The 22985-nt window shown below is 40.6% G+C and overlaps 1 protein-coding gene across 13 annotated transcripts in view; it reads right to left on the bottom strand.

The window, feature by feature from the left end:
- The window catches only part of ANK2 (ankyrin 2), a 250765-nt gene that overhangs the window by 6641 nt on the left and 221139 nt on the right, over window positions 1-22985 (bottom strand). For 7 of the 13 annotated variants that reach the window (XM_028168661.2, XM_007191055.2, XM_028168663.2 and 4 more), the window contains 8 exons: window positions 13660-13734; window positions 11353-11484; window positions 10181-10324; window positions 7201-7483; window positions 5260-5551; window positions 2267-2350; window positions 1991-2155; window positions 800-982 (listed from right to left, as the gene is read on the bottom strand). In XM_028168661.2, coding sequence (XP_028024462.2) covers window positions 800-982; window positions 1991-2155; window positions 2267-2350; window positions 5260-5551; window positions 7201-7483; window positions 10181-10324; window positions 11353-11484; window positions 13660-13734 — 1358 coding nt within the window. Of the gene's footprint in view, window positions 1-799; window positions 983-1990; window positions 2156-2266; window positions 2351-2840; window positions 2934-5259; window positions 5552-7200; window positions 7484-10180; window positions 10325-11352; window positions 11485-13659; window positions 13735-15275; window positions 21471-22985 lie in introns of all 13 variants that reach the window. The other 6 variants (XM_057546236.1, XM_057546241.1, XM_057546237.1 and 3 more) reach the window with 2 other exon arrangements.

The following is a 22985-nucleotide window of genomic DNA, read 5'->3' as shown; positions in this document are numbered from 1 at the left end:
ATATAGAAACAAAATATTCAATTATTATATAAAATAAGCCAATTCATTTTAAATTGCAAAATGCTAATATGAGGTTATCAATTATGGCATTTGTAGCATTACCAATCTATTAGTTGTGGGGTTTTTTAATTAATTTTTATTGGAATATGGTCGCTTTACAATGTTGTATTAGCCTCCACTGCACAACAAAATGAATCAGCATATACACATATAGATATCCCCTCCCTTTTGGACTTCCCTCCCATTTAAGTTACCACAGTGCACTAGGTGAGTTCCAGAATGTTGGGATTTTTGAACTGTAATAAGTGTTTGTGGATGTCACTGTGGACCTGTTTCCTAATTATTGAAAATCAGAACTTAACTAATAAAAGATACCTGAATTTTCTTTAATGCCTATCATTGGAAATATCTGAGAATATTAGCTAGCAAAGATAATGTACAATATCTATTTCTTTCCCTTACTAATTGGGAGTGCAAGTCACTTCTGGGACTTTTAGGCAAGAGGTACAATCATGTCCCAACTTCAGAGATTCTGATTCTCATTGAGCTGAAGCGAATCCTGGTCATATGGATTTTTTAAGGCTCTTAAGGTGGCACAAATGAACACAATAAGTTGAGTAAAATATTATTTCACTGTACACATTATTCAAACAGGAATTCTACTCTCTTGAATTATTCTGCATCCTTCCATGAATACATGTATGGAATGACACAATGATAAATCATTTTCTTCTCAAACACAAAGCACACATAAAATACCCCTCCACACACACACAGACAAAGTGATGATGCTTTATACCTCTTCAAAGTCATCTTTGGCTGAAGGAAGATCAGTGGCTAAACTAGAATCCCCCAGATGCTTCTCCATCCTCTCTCCATGTACCACAGTTGTTTTAACAACTTTGCTGACTCTACGGCCTTCCACTGGTTCAGCCTGAAATTGTGAGGTACTGGACAAAATGCTGGGCTCAGACAAAGTTACCTGATGAATGAAGGACACAAAATATACAGTTTCTGAGTGCCAAAATGTAACAATGATGAATTTTTCTATGTTAAAAAACACACACATTACAATGGTATATCCTGAAAACAGCATTTTGTCAATGAGAAGCAGTTAGAAGAAAAATCTAGAATCAATTGGTAACATCTATATTATGACTATATGTACACAGTACCAAATCAACCACTTAATTAGTCACTTGAATGAAAATTGGTCAGGAAGTTTCATGACTGAGAAACTGACTGCTCAGTGCAGTGCAGACATAGCACCCTGTGGATGAACTCTCTTTTCCCATGTGTAAATGTTTTGTTTTGACATTATGAAGACAAAATTAACCTCCAAAGGAGGAACTGTCAGAGCTATGAGAAACTGAAACTGTAGATTTTTAGAGAACCTCATGTGTATAATAATAAAATTTTGAGGATGTGAATGAATGCGAGATGGTAAGAATCTCCCAAATTACATGTCAAAGAGAGTAAATATGATTCTGAAAGAGGGAAGTAAAACAGAAAGAAACAAAACTATAAATCAAGTGAGTTTCTGGATCCTGATTTCAGTGACTCTGAAATGCAGAAGTTTGGAAATCAAATATTTATCTAAGGTGCCCTACAGAAGGCTGCTGTTGCCGACCGGGCAAAGCACCACAGTGCATTTGCACAAGTGTTTTTCAGAACCTACTGCTTGCCAGCCGATGGGATTGCTGTCTTTTAAAATTTGACTTTTGGATTTCTGCTGTGGTCAACTGAATTAAAGAGAAAGGAGACTTAGAAAGGACCAAAGACAATGAGTATAATGGTTACAAATATCGCTGATGGTTATCTAAAAATTCCACAAAATCACGAAGAAAAAAAATGAATGTGTAACTAAACGAAGACTGCCTTATAAAGGGGAGAAGTGAGGCCAATAGGAATAAACAATCTCGTCCATCTCTTGTGAGCTGTATTTTACACCTCTCCATAAAATCAGTTCTGGAAAATCAGATGGTCTCACCTCCGACTGTTCAGTGTCACTCTTTAATACAATGCGCTTTATTACTTTGGAATAGCCATCCCCTTCCTCAATGTTGATGGGATCCTGTGGTGTTCCCTGCATCGTAATCTCTTCTTTCTCTGTACCATCAGAGGAGACGTACCGCCTAATGATTTTCCTAGTAACCTGGAAGATATTTTATTCATGTATCTTGTTTTTGAGTGACAGTGCCAGGGTACTGATACATTTTAGACAGGAGGCTTGAAATTAACCATGGTAAGATACTTAAGATAATACCTTCTTTATCACAGTGTGTCCCTGCTCATCGATGTATTCTTCTTCTGTGACTGTTTCCGGGGGTATGTCAGGCATATCATCTCCCTACACAGTTGAAAGAAAAGGGTCACTTCCATGTTTGGCATCAATGCTGAGGAACTACTCCCAAGTGCTTACAATGCCAGGAACGTTAGAAAATTAAAGGAGCTTTGAGAAGCATTGCTGAGATGCCAAATCCTGTCAAGTAGTATGTTTAAAAGAAAAAAAAAAAAAAGGTGGGTAATAACATGCTAGAGAATCTGACCAAAGTTAGCTCAAACTTAAACAAACAAACAAACAAAAACAGAAAAGCCAGAGGTGAGGTGGGTGGAACTGAAGAGGCTAAATCTTGCTCTTTGCTCGCTTGGAGGTAGGCGGCGAATGTCATTACCGCTGCATTTCTTCACAAACAGAACTTAGGAGAGTTACGGGATCTGCTTTCTGAAGGCCATGCACTACCTAAGGAGCATGCCAAGCCCTCGCTCCAGGTCGGTCACTCTCGAAGGGTTACGGGGACAGAACTGTCCCAGACGTGCAGTAATTTAACAGCTGGTACCTGAATAATCACTCGTCGGCGGACAACCCTGGTAGATAGCATCACTTCCTCATCTGAGCTGGCCTCCAGCTCACCTAATTCCTCTGTTAGCTCCTGGTGGAAGCATGGAAGCACTGTTTTGTTTATCATGCTAAGGAATGCCTTCACTACTGGTTACTGCTTTAGCTCACACTGGTTTCTGAAAGCTTTATTCATGCTGATTTTGGTGGACAAGCCAGCAGGAGTGAAAACAGTGCATGCTGGGCTCAAACTTCAGTGAGAATATAGCTTTTTGTTCATTGAATGAAAAAAAAAATATTCTGGATTCTGAAAGCTGTCTGAGCACCCATCTGTCAAAATCCATCAGAAGAAATAAGCAGCTTGCCCACATTACATCTTGGACTCAAACTCCTGGTGAATAACCAAATGTAAACACAGACCCTAGGCAGCACAATAAATAACTTGTGAGCCATTGCCTCTTGGGCTTAGGCTTAGAATGATCCAACCAAAGGTATAGAAATGTCTTAATTCTTGTAGCAGAACTTTCTGCAGGAAGTCAAAATTTCCTGTAGCTATTATCTGGCCAGTAGTACATTTCCCTACTGGCAAGATAGAGGAAGGAAGACTGGCTACAAATAGTATTAGACTCATTTTGCAGAGAAGTTGAGGTACAGAGGCCAATCCAATTTTATGGGTCTGGCCCAAAGCCAAAGTTGGAGCTAAGAACATAACTTTAGATTAAAACGTATGTCTTGGGAGCTATATAACGAATCACTCTTTCCTAATGGAATGCTATTAAAAAAAAGAAAACTCAACTAAATTTTGTCAACATAGTTTAAAATACTGCTTATATTTCTATATTCTTTCCTGCTAAAGGAAAACATGTAAATTTTAAACGAAATTATTCTTTAAATACACTTAGGAATTTGCTGCCTAGAAATATGGTCAGCAAGAAAAGTGATTGAAATTGGACCCTCAAGTCAGGGTCATGAGAAGATAAGGGTCAAAATAGGAAGCTTAAGAATTGGAAATTCATCAAGAATAAGTAGAACAGGCCCATACAAATAATGTGGACTACAGGACAACTTGTCAAAATTTATTTATATACATAGAACAGATTAAATATATGAATTATCCAGATAACTCTCAAGCCTATGCTTCAATTAGCCTATAGATTCTTAGACTAAAATTGGCAACTTTTAAGTCCAGACAGCATCTACGAAACATCTTTACTAGGATTAATTTAAGCCAAAAACTTGGAGATGAATAATTCTATACAAAGGCAAACTTGGAATAAAAATCCATTCATGGGATGAATTCATTATTTAAGATAACTGCCAAAATTTGGAGCAGTTCTCATCTGCCTGGACCTCCGCTAATTTTAAACTATGATTTTAGATAAATCCTGCTAGCAGATATCACACTCATAGTGAACAAAAACAAATGTAGATGTTAAGCCCAAAGATATGTCGTATCACTTTCTCCCCCAGAGTTTTAACTCTTCTATAAAACATTCTTTCCTAAAAGATGTATATTCATGCTTTAAAAATACTTTGACATATAAAATGTTTTTGAATCCAAAAAGGAAAAATATATCTAATTTAATCCTCTACAGAGTTACTGAAATGCAGATTCTTCTCCCCTCTCCTCCCCTCCCTGGGATTCATTCTGATTCAGGAGTCCTGAGTAGGGAGGGCTCAAGCCCTCCAGTTAAAGCTGAGGGATATGAACCATTCAGACCACGTTTTGAGAGTAAATGGTTTAAATGAGTTTCTCCACCTCTCTGTGCAACATCAAAGCTCACTTAAAGACAAAGGAAAGACAGTGATGCATATTCACGCTGCTATCGATTTTCTGACATTTAGAACCAGCCATCAATTTAGGCATAATGTCCTTTTTCTGAGTCATTCTTAAAATAAATATAAGGAGATTTCACTTGGAAATAATCCTTCCTCTAACGAGAAAAATTTGCTTTGGGAGTAAACCCCACTCAATAACCACAGTTTGTGTGCTCATCACCTGACAGCACGGACCTGATTAACAAGAGTGCAGGTTCCAGCAATTTCCCATGGCAGGCCGACTTACTTACCTGAGGCCCGGTTAATTCCCCTCACTAGTCTTCTTTATGCCCAAGATTACTAATTTTGAAAAGCTACATCTGGTATATTGTTTCACCCCAGGGTTCATTTTTCTTAGCAAAAGGGTTTCCAGCTATAAAATTAGGGCTGATGGTCAAGTAGCTAGAATTGGAACCATGTATCATCTTTTTCTAGATTCACTGGTTCCCAGATTTTAAAAGGGATTGAGGGCTTCCCTTGGCCCAAGTTAATTAATTTGGCAAACCTTTCTGTGAAAACATAAGCCATCAGAGAAATGGAAACTGGAAGAAGGTTTGTAGCTTTGTTACATGTGGGCAAGGAAATAGAGGAGGAGATTCTACCTTTTGAAAAGCAGCATCTTCATCGAGCCTTTCAAAGGCCTGTGGCTGGTCATCAGCAGACTCCACTATCACGAGGCTGGTTTTTCGAGGCGAACTCTCCTCCCTACGTTCTGGGGGCTCTTCGGGTTCTTGCACAATGGGAGAGTCTCCCCGCTCACTTGATGTCGGGGTCTGGAGATATGGCCTCTCCTCCTCAGTAGGGGTGCTGATTTCCTCAGGTGTCTTGGTGGGAGAGCCAGATGCTGCCATAGCCTTTTGAGTCTCTGACACTTCTGTCCCTGGGGTTGTCACACTGAAACAGAAAAGCCCAATTATACCATGAGAGCATATGCATTTCTGCCCCTGCTGATGCAAGGGATTTGGAAGGGAAGATGGAACTTGTCTTCACAGTCCGTGAAAGTCTAAAGAGGTTTTGTAATTTGGCTAAGAAATGAAATGTGAATTAAAATTATATGTAAAATACAGAATACAGTTACAGCTCACTGATCTAGCATTGATTGGGAAAAATGTATTCTAAAATAATAAAAATTATCCTCAAATGTATTACCATTTCCTAATCTCTATGAAGTAGAGATAATTAATAAATAATGAGAGATATTAATAAATAAAAATTTCATCTTTCCTTTGATAACTCAAGGTAATATTGATGATTTGAGGAGGTTTATATAACAAAGATCTGTAGACAATAAGGCTTTTGAAGCAAGGATCAAAATCTTGCAATATTTTAAAAAAGCAATATATAAACCCCATGTTAATATAGTTACCATAATCATAAATATAGGGAGATTCTTATTATCCATCCAGAAAACTGTGTTACTTGATAGGAAGATCTGTTGGCATTGAAACTTTTTCTACTGATATAGTTTGGAGATAAGCAATGTAATCTTTATAATATTCCTAAAAGGAAAAAATTATCTGCTTTTTCTGCTCCTTCCTTCTAATCTTCTGTCACTCCATAGATATTAAATGCCCAAAGTGCCTTTCTGATACCCCCTCTTTGCTTCCCATCTTTTTCTCTTTCCTTCTCTCTTTTCCTGACCTCTTCTTTATGTTCTCCCCTACAATCTAAAGGTAGATGGGTGAGGGAGCAGTGCTCCGCGGAAGAAAAGCTCATTTCAATACCCCTTTCACCCTTTTCTCAAGTTCCAGTGACTCCAGCACAAAACTCACTCAAGGACAAAGGAGATGCTGTGTTACAGCCTCCTGACACGCTATTCTCACATTTCAGGGCTGGGACATGCTTGCCTTTCTCATGATCTGGTTGCTTTTTCTGGACAATAAGTGTCACTTATACAACTCTTTTTTGCCTTTGCTTCCAGAAAGCCCAGAACTTGAGTTCTAAGCTGACTGTGCTCTGCAGCTTCCTTTAGGTAGAAGCGCTCTAGAAGACTTCTCTTTATTCCCACCCCAACCCCTAATGGCCTTTCATTCCGCGTGAGTAATCTGTGTTGTATTTCTATTTTTATTGCTAGCCACCTCATAGCTTTGTTGAAACACACAAGGGCTGCTTCACCTACACTGTCACTGTTCACCTTCTGAACCAGCCAGGGTGTGACGGGCACATATACAGAGAAGTGAGGTGCAGCAAACATATAAGTAATAACTGTGTGGTCTACAGTTTCAACAATGGTTTCACAGGCATATCCTTGACCTTTGACCCTGTAAGATGAATAAGGTGTATATTATTATCATAATTTATAGATGTGGAAACTGAGACTCAAAGGGCTTAGGCCTTTGCCCAAGGTCACGGAACTGGAAGTTGGTTCAAGCAGACTTGTGCCATACAACGCCGTCACAGTCATGTCTCAAATACTTTGCTTTTTTTTCCTGTAGTTCTGAAAACTATCTGAAAATGATTTACGCTTGTATATGCTTGGCACCCTCTGCCTATTGGCTTGTGTCTTTGGAATGACACTGCATAGGCTTTCTTTTGGAACTCACAAGTATTCCTGCTGTTCAAGAGCTGACTCTTCAGGCAGGTCTTGCATTTTCCCTGAGAAATCCTGTTGAACTTGCTCCTTGTCAGTCTGGGGAAGGAGCTCTGTTGCTGAGCCGTCGCCCTCAGTTTTGGAGATGCTATCCTGAAAAGGGGAGTAACCGACAGAAATGTCTTCCTCCGAGACGATGGGAGGGTGATCATAGGACTCGTCCTCTTTAGAAGCAGCTTGCTCCTCTTTCTGCTCATGCTGCGCAGTGCATAGCTCCTCTTGAAGTACTGAGAACCCTACAGGCGAGAATGATTTAAATTAAATATTTAATTGAAGCTAAACTATAATAAGTGGGTATTTATTAAGTGACTACTACATGCCATGTCTGTGATCGGTCATGGTTACAAAGCTGAAAGAGGCACTATGTCTGTCTTCAAGATGCTGACCATCTAGGGAAGCTCAGGCAAGTAAGAGACAATTAAATGCAGAGTGACTGGGCCACAGGTGCCAGTCAATGAATGCCGAGCATCCAACTCAGGGTTAAAGAATCAGGAAAAGAAATGCAGAGGGTATGACATCTTAAGGAGGCCTAAAGATAGGCAGGTATCAACTGCGACATTCCAGTTGAGGCATAAATCTACATGGTAAGAAGAGCATTAATAATAATAATAATAAACAGCTAACACATTCTGAATATTTACTATGTGTCAGACACCATTCTAGGTGCTTTGCAAGTATTAACTTGTATTAAACAACACTCTGAGGTTAGTACTCTTTTGAGGAAGGGTCTCTTAGGCCAAGCTAAGGAATTTCATATAGCAAGGGCAATAAGGAGTCACTGAAAAACTTTCGGCAGAGGTGTGATTGACCTTCATCTATCTAGTTATTCACTCAGTAGATATATATTGAGTATCAACACTGTAGTAGGTGCTGTAGACGCTGGATCCAAAGCAGTGAACAAGACAGAAGAGGCTTCTGGCCTGACTGAACTTGCATTTCTGCAGATTCATATTTGTGAAACCAGGGTAAAGGTACAAAGAAAAGAGGGCCAGTTTTTTAGATAGATTTGTCAGAAAAGGCTCCTCTTAGGAGCTGATACTTGAGCAGAGGCCTGAATAGAGTGAGAGAAAAAGGTACTTGGTGATCTTAGGGAAGAACACTCCAGAATGCAGGGAAGAGGAAGCACCAGAGCCTGGAAGCCTGAGAAGGTGTAGGGTGCCCAGGGCACAGCCCAGAGGCCAGGTGTCTGGGACTTGGGAAAGAGGGAGAGAGATGGGAGATGGGACGAGCTATGAGGCTCTTGCTGAACAGTAATACATGCCATCACGTAAACCTATGGAAAGTAAGCTGCAGACAGACATTGAGGAAGACTATCCTATAAAATAAGAAAATAGAAAAAAACAAGAAGAGAGGTTATCATGGAAAGTGAGTGAAGAAAATGTCTTAAGAAGAAGGGATTAATTTTCTGTGTCAAATGTTAAGAAGAGGTAAAGGAAGACGAAGACTGAGAATGGCTCAGTGCATTTGGTGATGAGGAAACAATTGGTGAATTTTGCAAGATTCTTTTCTGTTGAGTGGTGATGACAAAACCTGACTTGTGTGGATTCTAGAGACAGTTCTAGAGAGAAGGGAAGAGAGAAAGTAGAGAGTGCTGACAGAAAAGTTAGACTATTCTTTTGAAGAGATTTCCCATGAAATAGATGGAGAAACAGAGCAGTCATACAGGGGAGCATATTGGGTGAAAGGAGTTATTTGCTTTGCTTTGTTTTTAAAGCCGGGCTCTATTATAGCACGTTTCAGTGCTGTTGACAATGTTCTAGTTGTAGGAGCCAGAGTGGGTGATTGCAGGAGTGAAGTCGATAGTTGGTAAAAGGGGATGAGATCTAGTACAAAAGAAGAGATGATGGCTTTAGCAAAGGAAGGCCATTTCATACAGCAGGAAAGGTAGAGCATAAGCACTGAGATGCACTTAGGTTGAGAGACTTTGTGGTGAAAGAATATGGACATTTGCTTACAGGTATTCCTATTTTTTCTAAGGAATATGAAGTATGGTCATCAGGTTGGAATAAATAAAAAGAAGAGTAATGCTGGAGGCTTGAAAGAAAAGAAAGTGTAAAAATAGCAATGAGAGAGAGAGAAGGAGAAAGAATGGTAGTGAGTGAGCATGGAAGTGAATGAGGGTGGATTCAAGAAACTTTAATACTGAAAAGGGGGGTAGGACCAATGACTAGAGGTCCAGTGGGTTTGCAGAATTATTGTGCAGAAGTAAAAGAGGATGTAAGTATAATGCTTCAAGTTGGGACTTGGAAGTAGTACAGTCACTGATAATGATTTAGTTTGGGTTGTGGGCACAGACATGCGTCACTAAGGTAGAGTCAAAGACACAAGTATCAGAAGTGCCATCAAGGAGCTGAGGAAAGGGCACTGGATGAATCATCCCTGTTGATGGCTGTTATGGACTGAATGTTTGGGTCCCCTTCACATTCATATGTTGAAACCCTAGTCCCAACGTGATGGTATTCAGAGGTGGTAACCCTGCGAGGTAATTAGGTCATGAGGGTGGAGCCCTCATGAATGGGACTGGCACCCTTATAAGAAGAGGTCAGAGAGCTAGCTATTTCTCTGTCCCCTACGTAAGGACAGAGCAAGGAGACAGCCATGTACAATCTAGAATAGGGCCCTCACCAGAACCCAGCCATGCTATCACCCTGATCTTGAATTTCCAGTTTTCAGAACTGTGAGAAACAAATTTCTGTTGTTTAAGCTACCCAGTTCATGGTATTTTGTTATAGCAGCCCACGCTGACTGAGACAATGATGAAATAACAAAGAATGAGAGGGATGGGGGCACCTAAAATGGGCAGGGAAGTCTCAGGAGAAGAACGTATCAGCAAAAGCCATGGTCGACGCTCTGAAGAAAGGAAGACAGTGGGGCCAGTTGCCTGAATTAACCATACATCACAGACACTCATACACACACACAAATTGTCTGACCTTCACTATGATCCAGTGTAATGGTCTGTTCAATCTCTGCATAGCTATGACTGATGTGCTCCTGGAGAGGCTCTGTGCTGGTCTCCATGAGATGAACAATATCCATTCGGTTGATCTTGGTGAGACATTCAATGAGACTGGTATCTGGGATATTAGAGAAAAACTATTTATTACATCTGAGGGCTACTCTTTTAAAAATCTCTTTCATTTAGTTGCCTTACTGAATTTTTTTGGCGATATATTTTAAGCATAGGAAAAATTTACTAAAATTTTGATGTTTGTACAAGAAACAACCAAAGCCCAATTAAGGGTCTTTGTAAAAGTAAGCAAACAAACAAGAGCTATGTATGAAATGGGTGACACAGCATGGGCATAAGCCCTAAAAGTAGAGTTGCTAGATAACACATTGGACACCCTGTCAAATGTGAATTTTAGATAAAAAACAAATTTTTTTAAGTAAAAGTATATCCCCAATATTGCGTAGGATATACTTATACTAGAAAAGTATCTGTTGACTATCTGAAATTTAAATTTAACTGGGTGCTCTCAATTTTTATTTGCTAAATCTGGCAATCCTACCTAGAATAATGGTAAGAGAAGGAAAGATAAATGTGGGCTAGATGTAAATAAGGGAGGTCTCTAGGTAGGTCTTCAAAGAGGCATTAAACAAAGTGGCAAACTTAGACCAGCTGAGGGATAAGAAGTAGTTATGTTCTGTATCACTTCCCATTTTATTTGATGTGGTCAGAATATCACATATAAATCATTATGTAGAATATCTACTTGATATTTTCCCCCATTTTAGTTATTTAGGAGTAAAGGAAGCAGGAACTGAATGTAATGCACCATCAATAAAACAATGGCTAATAAAGCAAGTGTGTCTGCTGTCAATACTTAGAAAATTTTAGGACTTTAATAACTTTCCTGTTAGCAGCCAGTGCTAGTATCACTTTCCACTAGTTAATGCTGTTCACAGGAACACAGTACAAGAATTTTTATGCAACATGCATGTTTGAGAAATGTTACAGCTTCTTCTCATTTGCTTACAGTAGCACTTCAGGTTGATGGCATCTGTCATTTTATCTTTTTACTGAATTTGCATAAAAGGTTTGTTGAACAAGACTTTTTTCTACCTCCGGCCTATTGCCTTTTACATATAGCTCTCCACCTACCTGTCGCGTGTTTCCCATCCCTTTCTAGCCAGTACTTCAATAGTGCATGACTCTGGTCTTGGAGGGAGTTAGGGTTCTCAATTCGAATTTGATGAATTTGCTCCTCAGTGAAATCCAGTTCTCTTGCTAATTCTAAAAGAGAAAATACTCCTTTGTAAATACATTAACTTCATAGTTTGAGTCTCCACACCTTGCCTTGTGATTTTGTAAATGATGGGTTCTTTGTATTGCTGTAACAGAGTTCCTTTATTTTTTCCTACTTATTAGAAATGACTCTCGTATGCCTTTGTTCTTCTAGCACTAACTGCAGATATTTTCCTTAAAATTGGGTATAGAATTGATCACTGTCATAGTGGAAATAGTAAGTTTGAGGCAATGATGATAAAATATGTAAATTCAGGACCATTTAATTCCAAAATTTGGACGAGACCATTAATACTGGCTTATACTCTTAACCAAGACAATGGAAAATAAATGACTGAAAACAGTAGAAAGGGACCATGTCTCACTTTTAATCATAATTAGGGGACTTGCAAATACTATAAATTCTGTTTCTGGGTACTTGGATAAATACTGGTTGTAGCTATATTATGGTGGTTGGATAAACTCCTTTCTGTGATTTGATGTCACATGAATAAAAGGTCTGGGAAGGATTAACTGACCTAGGGAAGAAGCCTCAAAGTTTTCCTTTAAAGTCTACCATTAACATTCTATATGGTTGCTTATACATTGAGGTGTGTGCGCGCGCATGCGCGCACACGCGCGTTTGTGTGTGTGTGTGTGTGTGTGTGTGTGAAGGAGGTGTCCTTTCTGGAGGGCAATTTGCCAATATCTTTCAAAATTAAAAATATACATATATTTACGCAGCTTTTTTCCTTCTAGGAATATGTCCTATAGAAACACCCACAGAAATCTATCGGTGCACAAGGATATCTACTGCCACCAACAGGAAACAACCTAAGTAGCCATCAACAAAGGCCACTGATAAAATTATGGTACCTCCATACAGTGGAATTAAATAGCCATTAAAAAGAATGCCATAGATATTTCTATGCTGATGGAGTATTTATGAAGAATACTGTTAAGTAAAATTTTGCTTATTTTTAAATAATAAGCATAGATGTGGGCACTGCAGATTTTTTTCTGAATACATGAGAAAGTGTTAGCAGTTACCTTTGAGGAAAGGGGCTCAAAGACGAGATGTAGGTGTGAGAGACTTATTTACTTTTCATTTTATACCATTCAGTGTGATTGTAAGGTTTGAATTTTCACCAACTATAATAGATATTACGTTTAATACAGACACTCATAAATACTTAAGAAGCAAAACAAATAATTCTGAATGCTACCTACTTAGTCAGTCAATCAGGGATATTTTGATACCCTTCTTTCCCCTAAATCCCTCAATTAAATAACTCTGCTCAGTATTTTTAAATTACTTTAAATGCTTTAGTCATTTATTCTACACTACCAATTATCTTTGTTAAGGATATTATGACTCCTATCTCTTATTCATACCAAATTTTTAAGGAACTGAAAGGAGATTAATATTAACTTTAAACTGCTTGTTTCAATTAAGTAGTCACAAGTGACATAAAAGGAAGTCAGACCAAACAAACAAACAAAAACAGAAAAAAGAAAAAAATCCAGACGGACAATCTTGCTTTAATATGTTAAATAGCAGGAAAGATGAAAGGGTATAGCTTTTAAAACCTACAACTCATGATTTGTAAATAAACCATATTGATTTTAGAATTCACTTTCCATTAAAAAATTATTTAACATACAATTTCTAAACTGAAACATACCCATCTCTCAGAAAATTATTGAACATCTCATTCATATGTACTTCAACATTCATCTGAAGTAAATTTTAGTATTGTTCAGGATGAAGATATCTGATTCAAAGTATCTATAACAAGGAGCCCTGGTTGAATCTCAAATTAAATTTTATGACAATTACAACTGACAATGGTTTTGAAACACAATAATCTCCCCAAAGTTTAGATATCTACAGCTCCCAAAGGAGGGTAGTGGGGCTTCTTATATTCTCACAATCTCTTAATCTAAAGTTCTATTATTCAAAATGCCAGAGACAATAAAAGGCCTGCCCTGGTTCACGCAGTGAGTTAATGCAGACCCTGGATTTTCTAGTTCATAGTATCATTCTTTTCACTATTCCATGTGGTCTTCCTCAAGCAAAGAAAAAAAAGACCTTTCTTCATTGTTAATGACAGTTGGCTGATGCAACAATGTCATTTAAACCAAGCAGGTTTTGTTGAAAAAAATGGGTCACACTCATTTTACCTGTCCAGCTGAAACCAAGGTGATCAGCAATATAAGCCAGCCTTTCCTCAATCCGTTCCTGCTCATCCTGTTGATCTACAGAAGGTCAAAAACAGAATGGCCAAAGGTTGTCCATGACAGGAGAGGAACCACAGTACTGATCATCCAAAGAAAGGCAGTCAATTGTCCAAATATTTGATTATAGCACAAAGTAACTATTACATTTTAAATCATATTAAATTGTGCGTTTGCCTGATTTCTGGAATGGAATGGGGAATAAATGTAATAAAAATCATGAAAACCATCTGCTTCCATATCTCTTTAATCAAGACTAGTCACTGGACATAATTATATAAGTTATTGATTTCTAGTAATCTTAGGACTTTCCTCTTAAAATTATCTGAGAGGATACTGCCCACCCGAAGAGAATCATCTTGCTCATCAAACACCAGAAAAATCATAAATGGGATGGAGAAATGGAGTGATTGGTTAGGACCTCCTATTATTGCCTGTGGCAGTATAAGATCACTTCTGGGTCATGTTGCAAAGAAATCACATCCAAGAGTCACAAGAGACCAAGATCATGGGTTGATCAGACCATCCTGGCTTTTTTCAGTATGGCCAGAAACAACGTTTGTCTTGGTCCTGGTAATCTTGGAAGAAGGAAGAATAAAGTGTATGTATACGTATGTGTATGTTATATTAGTGTGTATATATGTCTTTTGGGCAAAGTTTCTGTCTGCTTACTACTAAGTAAGCTCATATAATACTCCCACAGACTATAATTTTCCCTTTGATTTTTAACCCCCATTAATTGACCGGCAGCATTTTAGGTCATGGTCATTTTTTTATAACCCAAATTTAAGAATAATAGTCTTTATTGTAGAGATATTGGAAGACCAGAGGCTACTTCTCAAAGCCATCTATGGTTTCCCTTTTTTATAATTCAAAGAGCCATCATCCCCTCACAGTCAACTTAAATCATGCAAAGTTTGAGTTTTTGTTGTCTGCTGCATCTAATGAGTCCATTCTCCATTCATCTGCCACATAAATTAAAAGCATGTTTTTACCTTATGATTGTTTGCTTAAAGTGTTTACCAATGGTATCTGAAATCCAACCTTTCCGAATCAAAAACAAATCCTCAACAATTATAATTTCATGGTATGTGAAATCTTCTTGTGCAAATGGCTTCCTAATCATTACAAAATTGTTAAGTACTTATTATTTTAAAGTACTCAAAGGTAATTAGAAAAAGCAATGAATCCTCATAATATGAAACAAAACCAAATATATCTGTATGCTTAATTTAAGGCTAAGCCTGGAGCGTCAGAACAACAAAACTCAAAGCTTGCATGGCCTCACGTGCAGCAGCTAGAGAAAAGGCAAGATCCCCGTTGCCTGTCGATCATGTTTATGTTTTCCATAAGCATTCTCATTACTCAATCTTGAGATTGTTTCCACAGACAAGAGTATACACAGAAAGCACAAAACACAAAGGGCTTACACAAACATAGTAACCACTACAGAAAGCTTAAAGAAAATGAGACACAAGTCACCAAATAAAACAGACACACAAAAAAACTATATCAAATTTATGACATGCGTAGCACAGGGAATCCCAGTGGCTGGCAAATACCTTCAGCATGGTCATGGCCATTTTCATCAGGGATGCGTTCAATCAGAGTCTCAATGGACTCATCCCAAATGGGCCTTGTGTCAAAGATGTCCTCAGGAATTGAGTTCTCGGTCTCAACAGGTGGCAGATTTTCAATTACTGAAACTTCCAGGGCACTACTACTTTCGTCATCTGAAACTAACTCCTGTTCCCTTTCTGACTGTGTAAGTCTATCCACTAACTTGGAAGCCTCGTCACTAATCTCCTCAAAGAATTCTATGGAGTTCCTGTAAAGGTCAAAGAAATGCTCCCTACTTTCTTTCGTGGGGCTCGTGGGCCCCCTGCAGGAAGAAGTGGTGCTTTTGCTCTTTACTGGCAATCGGGATGCAAATATCTTTGGTTTTGTGGCCGCTTCCTCTGATTCTAACTCAAGCTCCTCTGCCCACTCTGTGCTTTCTGTTTCTGTCTCAATGTAACTTCTAGTTTTTACTGGACATTTGGTCTTTGCATCCAAACTGGCATCAGATTCAGGTTTGCTTCTATTACTTGGTGCTCTGCTTGTCCTGTCCTGTCCCTGAGGAGCCTCTGTTTTCTGTAGAGACAGGTCTAGATGCGAAGGCTGCTGCTCGACTCTTTGGACGGGCACTTTCATGGGGATTTTAGACTTTGGTTTTGTTTTGTCCTCTTTACTTTCCTCATTCAGGCTGGGTAGGAAATCTTCAGAAAGGGAGCTCTCATACTCCACAGATGGAGGTGCTGGGGTTGAAGTGGGTATAGTCCTTACAGGGATTTTGGATCTGCTTTCAGTAGAAGGCACATTCTCCACGGGTGCAGTAGGGATTTCAATGACTGATTTCTGTTCCTCTGGGGATGAATCGGGAGAATCATCACCCCGATCTGCATACACAGACCTAGTGACTGTGGAAAAATCTAACTGAACTTGTCCAACTGGTTTAGGGGAGTCGGGGCAAGCTGTCTGCTTCACACTGGACAGGGGAGGTGTGTCACCCATTCCCATGGGGGGGAGGTCCTCAGCTCCCACAGAAGTTGCCTCTTTCATTGATGTTTCAATGGAGGCTGAAATCCCCATTTGGGAGTTAAGTGGAGCATCTGAAGCGTGTATTTCTTCTACTTCCTCACTCAGGTCATCTGGGAGTAGCTCTGCTTCGTCATCCACTGTTTCTTTCGATTCTAAGAGTGCTAATGACTCAGCTGATGTCTCCAGCTGTAGGGTCTCAGCACCAGTACCCCCTTCTCTCGTGTCTTCAGAGAGAGTCTCTTCCCTGGATTCTTGCCCAATTTGGAAAAAGTGAAAACTTTCATCTGCATAGGACCTTTTGGTCATATCAATGGCACCACTTCGGGTCATCTCAAACAATTTTCCTTCCTGAAAGAGAAATGGATTTTGCTCACTGGTTGGGGTCCCCTCTTCAGTTGGGGTCCTAGCAGGAGTGGTGTCAGGGGTGGTACCCTGCGATTGTCTGTCTACCATCAAACCAAATATCTTCTGTTCTTCCTCTTTCACTCGAGCCTCAAAGGCTTCATCATCCTCACGGATTTCACTCCAGGAATCAGAATCCACATCAGTTTTTGTGATGATGACTTTGCTTCTCTGTTCACCAGCGACTGTTGATGTATTTGGTACAGTTGGCTCTAAAGATGACGAGGCTCTATCCGACTGCATTTCCCACAAGGTACTTTCTTGTTTGGGTTCTACGTCCAAGTTCTGGTCCTCCAAATTAGATTCTTCACTCGAAACAGTTCTCCCAGAGGAGCTTGTCACATCTACGTCTTCAGTGGAGGATGTGATGGTAACGGAATACACTTCAGAAGAGTGAAAACTTGTGTGTCTTGTATCTGTTTGGGTTTTGCTTTCTTCACTAGAGAAAAAAGATTGAGAAGGAACATTTTCATAAGGGCTTATGATTTGAGGATCAGAGATTTCATCAGTCTCCTCTGGGTCAGACACTGGAACATCCAAGGACGATCTATCAGTTTGAGTAGTAATGGATGAGTCTTGAGTGGGCCGGTCCTCTGGTAAGCTCTCAAAAGCTTGGTCAGGTTTTGTGACCTCCATTTTTGTAGCAGAAGATGTACAGACTATGTCTTCGTCTAATTCTTTTGCTTCAGATGCTGGATAATGATGCGAAGAGGACAAAGATGAAGAGCTTTCACTGGGGCAATCTACTTGTGGAGATTCGACTCCAGAAACATCAAGCTCTTCTTCTTCTTCTGTATCTTTTTCACCAGTGTCTTGGAGAGCTAATGATTCCTTGTGGATAACTAGCTGCTCACTGACATCATCACCAGTGGAACTGCGGAGACCTGAAGAGACAGGAGTGGCTGAGCCGCTGGGACTCCCTGCTTCATACCCACGGTCATCACAAAGTTTTTGTTGATCAGCATCTCTGTTTAGATCATCATAAGACACCTCTGGGCCATCAGTAGAAACAGTATGACTGTCTTCCGGTAAATGAGATTCACGATCTTTTTCTTCCTCTGATTTACCTGAATCTTCCTGAGTATCTTCATTCATCTTAAAAGTGTATTGTTTGGAAACGACAGGCTGGAATTGTACTTCTTCAGGACTGGAATTTGAGTCTATGCTGGATGGAAGTGGGGAAGGGGGTTGCACTCGAATAACTGGCTCTGATAAGAGGTCTGAGTCAGCACCTTTTTTCAGCTGTGTCAACTCAGGTTCACTTTCTGAGGAGGAAGAAACCTTTCTGCTCTCTGATGTTACAACCACAGGGACATCGCTTTCATCCGCTACACTCTCTGTGTGTTTTGTTTCATCCATGTCTGCTGAAGAGTCAACATCTGCATCAGAGGATGAAGAAGATTCTTCTTGCTTGGGTTCTCTTTTGTAGTCCCTTTTCTGCTTTGCTTCTTGTTCAAGTTCATCAAACGTTTTGATTTTGGTTACCATTTTAAACATTTCCTCTTCAGGTGTGAACCTCTTTCTCTCCCCATTTTCTGAGTCATCCTCCTCTGCACATTCAGGAATCACGGCTGGTTTTGGGGTGCCTGCATCTGCGGTTTTGGGCGTGACCTCATAGCTGATTTCTTCGGAGCTGGGGGTGTCGGGGGAAAGGGGGCTCTTCCCTGAGCTCTCCATGAGTGACGTCTGCTCAAGGCTGTCATCCTCCGCACTGCCGTCCGGGTCTCGGAGCAGCCGGGACCGCACAGAGGCCACTTCCGTGAACAGTTCTGTTTTGGCAACGGCTGAAGGAAGAGGAAAGTGAGTCGGCAGAATTCCAGCCTTCATCTTTGGTTCAACAGGGCTGCTTTCAAGAGAATCACGGCAAGGGGATTCTTTCAGAGGACTCGGTTCCAGAGAATCAGGAGTTTTGTGTGAGGAGTTATCTTCCAGCACTGGGCTGGCTTCCAGGGAGTCTTTGTGGCTCACTGTGAAGGATTCATCAGCCCCAGGGCTGAGGACCTCGCTATCACGGCTAGGGAGTGCAAGTTCTAACCCTTGGGGACTTCTAATGACTCCCTGGGGCTTTGATTCAGCCCTTGGGCCTGTCTTTACAGCAGCACCAGGCAGCGGCAAGGGCTTTGCCTCATCTGAGGGCTCGGTGGCTGTGGATTCCTGAGCTTCAGTATCAGTTTGTGTCTCATGGGCAGAACTAACATATCTAAGTGGACCTTCATCACAGGACACTTCCTCAGTCAGTCCTTCGGATGTTTCTTTTGCTAATGATACACCTTGACTGCCAAGGCCGTCACCTTCTTGTGGGGGGCATGTGTCTTTGGAAGGGTCTAGGGTGACCTCCTTCAGCAAACACTCAGCAGAGGACTCTGTGCCCCCCGTGACTGCAGCACCTTGCCCTTCAGAACCATCAGTAACATCTTTGGTTGAGGGATGTCCTTTTTCGGAATGAATTTCTGGTGGTGTTTTTAACTTGGTAGTTTCCTTTGTTTCCCCAATTTGCTCCTCACTTTTCTTTGGTGAGAAAGAAAGGCTTTCTGGGCTTGTCTCAGGGGTCTCTGCTAGGCCCTCATGCTTATAGCTTTCTTCTGAACTAATCTGAGGGGTCCCTTCCATCAGGCTGCCACACGGAGAACCTGCTACCCCTTCCTGCTTCAGGCTTTCAGAACTGCCATGTAAGGCACCACTCTGTAAAGACAGGGCTGGGAGGAACTCATCTTTCATGTAATCTAGTGGGAACGTTGTGTTGAAAGGGCTAGTGAGCACTTGGTCTAAGTGAATCTGCGCCTTCTCAGTCTCTTCACTCAGGCGGAACTGTTGGTATTTGTCGTTGTCTTCCAGTTCCTGCTTAATGACGTCAGAAAAGTCAGTGGAGGTTTTCCTGTCTGGGCTGATCTGGAGATCCATGTCTCCCTGTTCATCAGCCAGCTTTTCTTTGGGGACTTCACTATCTTTATGGCTTTCTTCTTCAGGTGCTGGCTGAACAGGTTCAGGTGTTTTGTGGTTGAGCGCTTTCTCCTTTTCTTCAGCTACATCTTCTCTCTTAAACCCTACGGAGGAAGCACGGACTGGTCTTCTGGATTCTGAAGGTCCCGTGACCAGGAATCTCTGGCCTCGTTTGATTGTCTGACTCTCCGTTTTCTGCGTTTCTCTCGGGGTTACTATCTGCCCCTTTTCTTTTTCTACCCGAACTTTGCTTTTTTCTTGTGGCTGTTTTTGTTTTGCTGCTTTGTGCTCAAAGAGTCCAGTCTTATGTTTAGATGGGTCCTGACCTGACTGGAAAGCTTTCATCAGCTCCCGGACAGACATTGTCTCCTCGATTCTTTCTGTTTTTGAGGTGGGGGAGACAGGTGGTTGCTTGTCTGTTTTCCCAGAAGGTGACACAGGCAGGTGCTTCTCGGTTTTCCCAGAGGTTGAGACAGGTGAATGCTTTTCCATTCTTCCAGCTGGTGGTACAAGCAAGCGTTTCTCTGTTCTGCCAGGTGACACTGGCGGATGTTTCTCTGTTCTCCCAGAGGGCAAGCCGGGTGGGCGTTTGTCTGTTTTACCTGAAGGCGAAACAGGTGGGTGTCTTTCTGTTTTTGTAGAAGAGGATGCAGGGGAGTGTCTTTCAGTTTTGGCGGAGGGTGACACGGGTGAGTGTTTCTCGGTTTTACTCACTGGTGATACTGGAGGGTGCCTCTCAGTTTTTGCAGAAGAGGAAAGAGAAGAGTGTCTTTCTGTTTTCGAGGAGGGTGACGCTGGCGCATGTCTCTCGGGCTTCAGAGAGGGGGAGGCAGCTACATGTGTCCTCTGTGCTATCTTTTTTGGCACATCTTCTTTGCCTTTGACTCTGACAGGCAACTTGCTTCGCCCTTTCTGTTCATCTTCCACTCGTTTTTGAAGGGCCTTCACCTTCTCCTTTATGGAACCAATGGGAGTTTCTTCTATCAAAGGTGACGTAGCTTTTACAGGGGGAAGAGGCTCGGGGGCTAAACCTGGGTCCTCATCTAATGACTCTTCTGAACTACCTTTTTTAAGTTCAGTTTTTGCTGCACTAGCTTGTGAACTATCTTCTTTTTGTTTTTGTTTTTCTTTTAATTTCCTTCTCACTGGCTTCTTTATGCCCAGGCTTGGTTTGGGCTGTTTCTGCGTACTCTGTGTCTCCTCTGAAGATGCTTCTTTATCTTTCCCTTCGCTTTCAGAGCTCCTGCAAGGACCCAGAGCCTCACGTTTCTCCCCTGCCAGATCTTGCGCTGTCTGCAGTGGCTCTTTGTGAGGAGACACGTAGGAATTTAGATCCTCAGCAAGGTAGTTCACTAGCCCTGTTGAGTCTTTCTCTACTTTTACTTTGGTCTCTTTCTCTATTCTAACTTCTACACATGGGTATTCGGTGATTTCTAGAGATGCTTTTTGCTTAGCCTCCTCTATTTCCTCATCACTGACAATAACCCATTCCTCTTCCACTAATTCTCTCTCTGGCTGAGACCTTGGGACACTGTCTTCATCTCTCATGCAGGTTCCGCTTCTCAGGATTTCATTCACCTTCTCTAAGTCCTCTTTAACTCTTTCAACAATTTCAAAAGGCTCCCCTGGCTCTTCCTCAGCAGCCTTCACCAGCTCCTTCACTTTGAGGGAACCTGCCCTATCAGATCCATCTGTGGTCAAGATGGCAGTCATTTTGATCAAATCTTGTTTCATCTCAGAAACTTCAGAGAGCAAGTCCGGACTTGCTAGGACAGGAACTTCATTAACCAGGTGACTTTTCAGGACAGATGTTTCTGTAGATTCTGTCTCATCATCTTTGATGTGAATGAAAAACATTGAAAGTAAAATGGAAATCAAAAAAGATATTGGCAAATGTAATCAGGACTGAAACGACACAGTGTCTTTTCCTGTCGTGGCGGGTGGAACAACAAAAATGGGCTGGGAATGGTGGATCCACAAGGTCTCAGGATACAAAAGCAAAGCAAGGCTAACGGAAAAAAAACTGAAAAGGAAAAATGAGCAGGAAATAACTTGCTTAATTTTCTCACTTGTAGCACATCCACACATACAACAAAGCTGTAACAAATAATCAAGACACACACAAAATCACAAAACAAAGAACGAACGCAGTGAAATTACACAGAGATATCTCAAGATTGTTCAGATGTTACAGACCAATGTTGAAAAAAGATGAACATGGGAAAAAAAGGAAAAAAAGCATTAGAAATTGCAGAAAGTTGATTTCCTCTAGGAGAAAGCCAGTAGTAGCAAACTCAGAATATCGTCTAATGATGTATAGACATTATTTAATCATAGAAAAATCTGGAATTCAGTGTGTTTAGTTCTGCCAATATACAATGACTCTATAAAATATATCTGAATCAGCTGCAAACCGGCATTTCATCTAAGGGAAATTCACACTAACAACGAAACAAACAGTCTTGTGCTGAGAGGCATGGCCCTTTCCTTGGAGCAACCTCCTTGTTTAGACACATAATGGACAGACCAAGGAGGGAAAGAAAGGAAAGGAAAGAAAAACAACAAAAACAACGATTGTGATTAAACTTATATGTGAGTCCAAAGTTAAAATGTGATGCATGGCAACCCAAATCAGAGACAGTCACACAGGACACACGCACAGTTTATGTAAGCCAAGTTATTTCCATGCAAAGCAAAGGTGGAATAAAACTGGTGGGAGAGGTGGCCTTGCTGAAATGTGCAGGCAGGAGAATGGTAAGAAATTAGAACAAATATGGAAAACATTACTGTGGTGAAGCGTATTTACTTCCCTAAAAGTCCACATACAAGATGCTCGATGCAGTATGTTTGAGGCATAGGTAGTGGGGGTCTGCACCCATTAAAGGCAAGGGGGAAAACTCAAACTCTTTTAGGATTTACTCATGAAAAGACCTTAGGAAAGAGTCCTTTCAACAGAGCCCTCCTTTGGAGATTATTTCATGCCTGGTTGAAGATTATTTTATGATTGTCTTTATACTAAAAGAAAGCCAAACATGAGTCTATATTTGAAACTTTTAAAGCACTCACAATACCTGGGAGTTATTCAGGAGGATCTATGACCTTATAGCAATATAGTAACTTTTTTAAAATGATTGAGCCAGATGGATGAATTTTTAATTCCTACTAGCTTGTATCCAAGGAACAAAGGGCCATTTAAATAAACATAGTAGTCCCAGAGAAGAAAGTGGGATAATAAAATCTCTTTAAAAAAAGGAATTAATGAAGGCAATGATAATGTAAATTTTTTTATAAACATAAGTGCCTTCTCTTGAGAGAATCAGTATATGTTGAGGAGCTATACTATGTGAAAT

This window comes from Balaenoptera acutorostrata, chromosome 5, assembly GCF_949987535.1.
Source record: "Balaenoptera acutorostrata chromosome 5, mBalAcu1.1, whole genome shotgun sequence".
NCBI classification, from domain to species: Eukaryota; Metazoa; Chordata; class Mammalia; order Artiodactyla; family Balaenopteridae; genus Balaenoptera; species Balaenoptera acutorostrata.
Note: the sequence above shows the minus strand (reverse complement) of the source record. Positions and strands in the feature narration are given on the sequence as shown.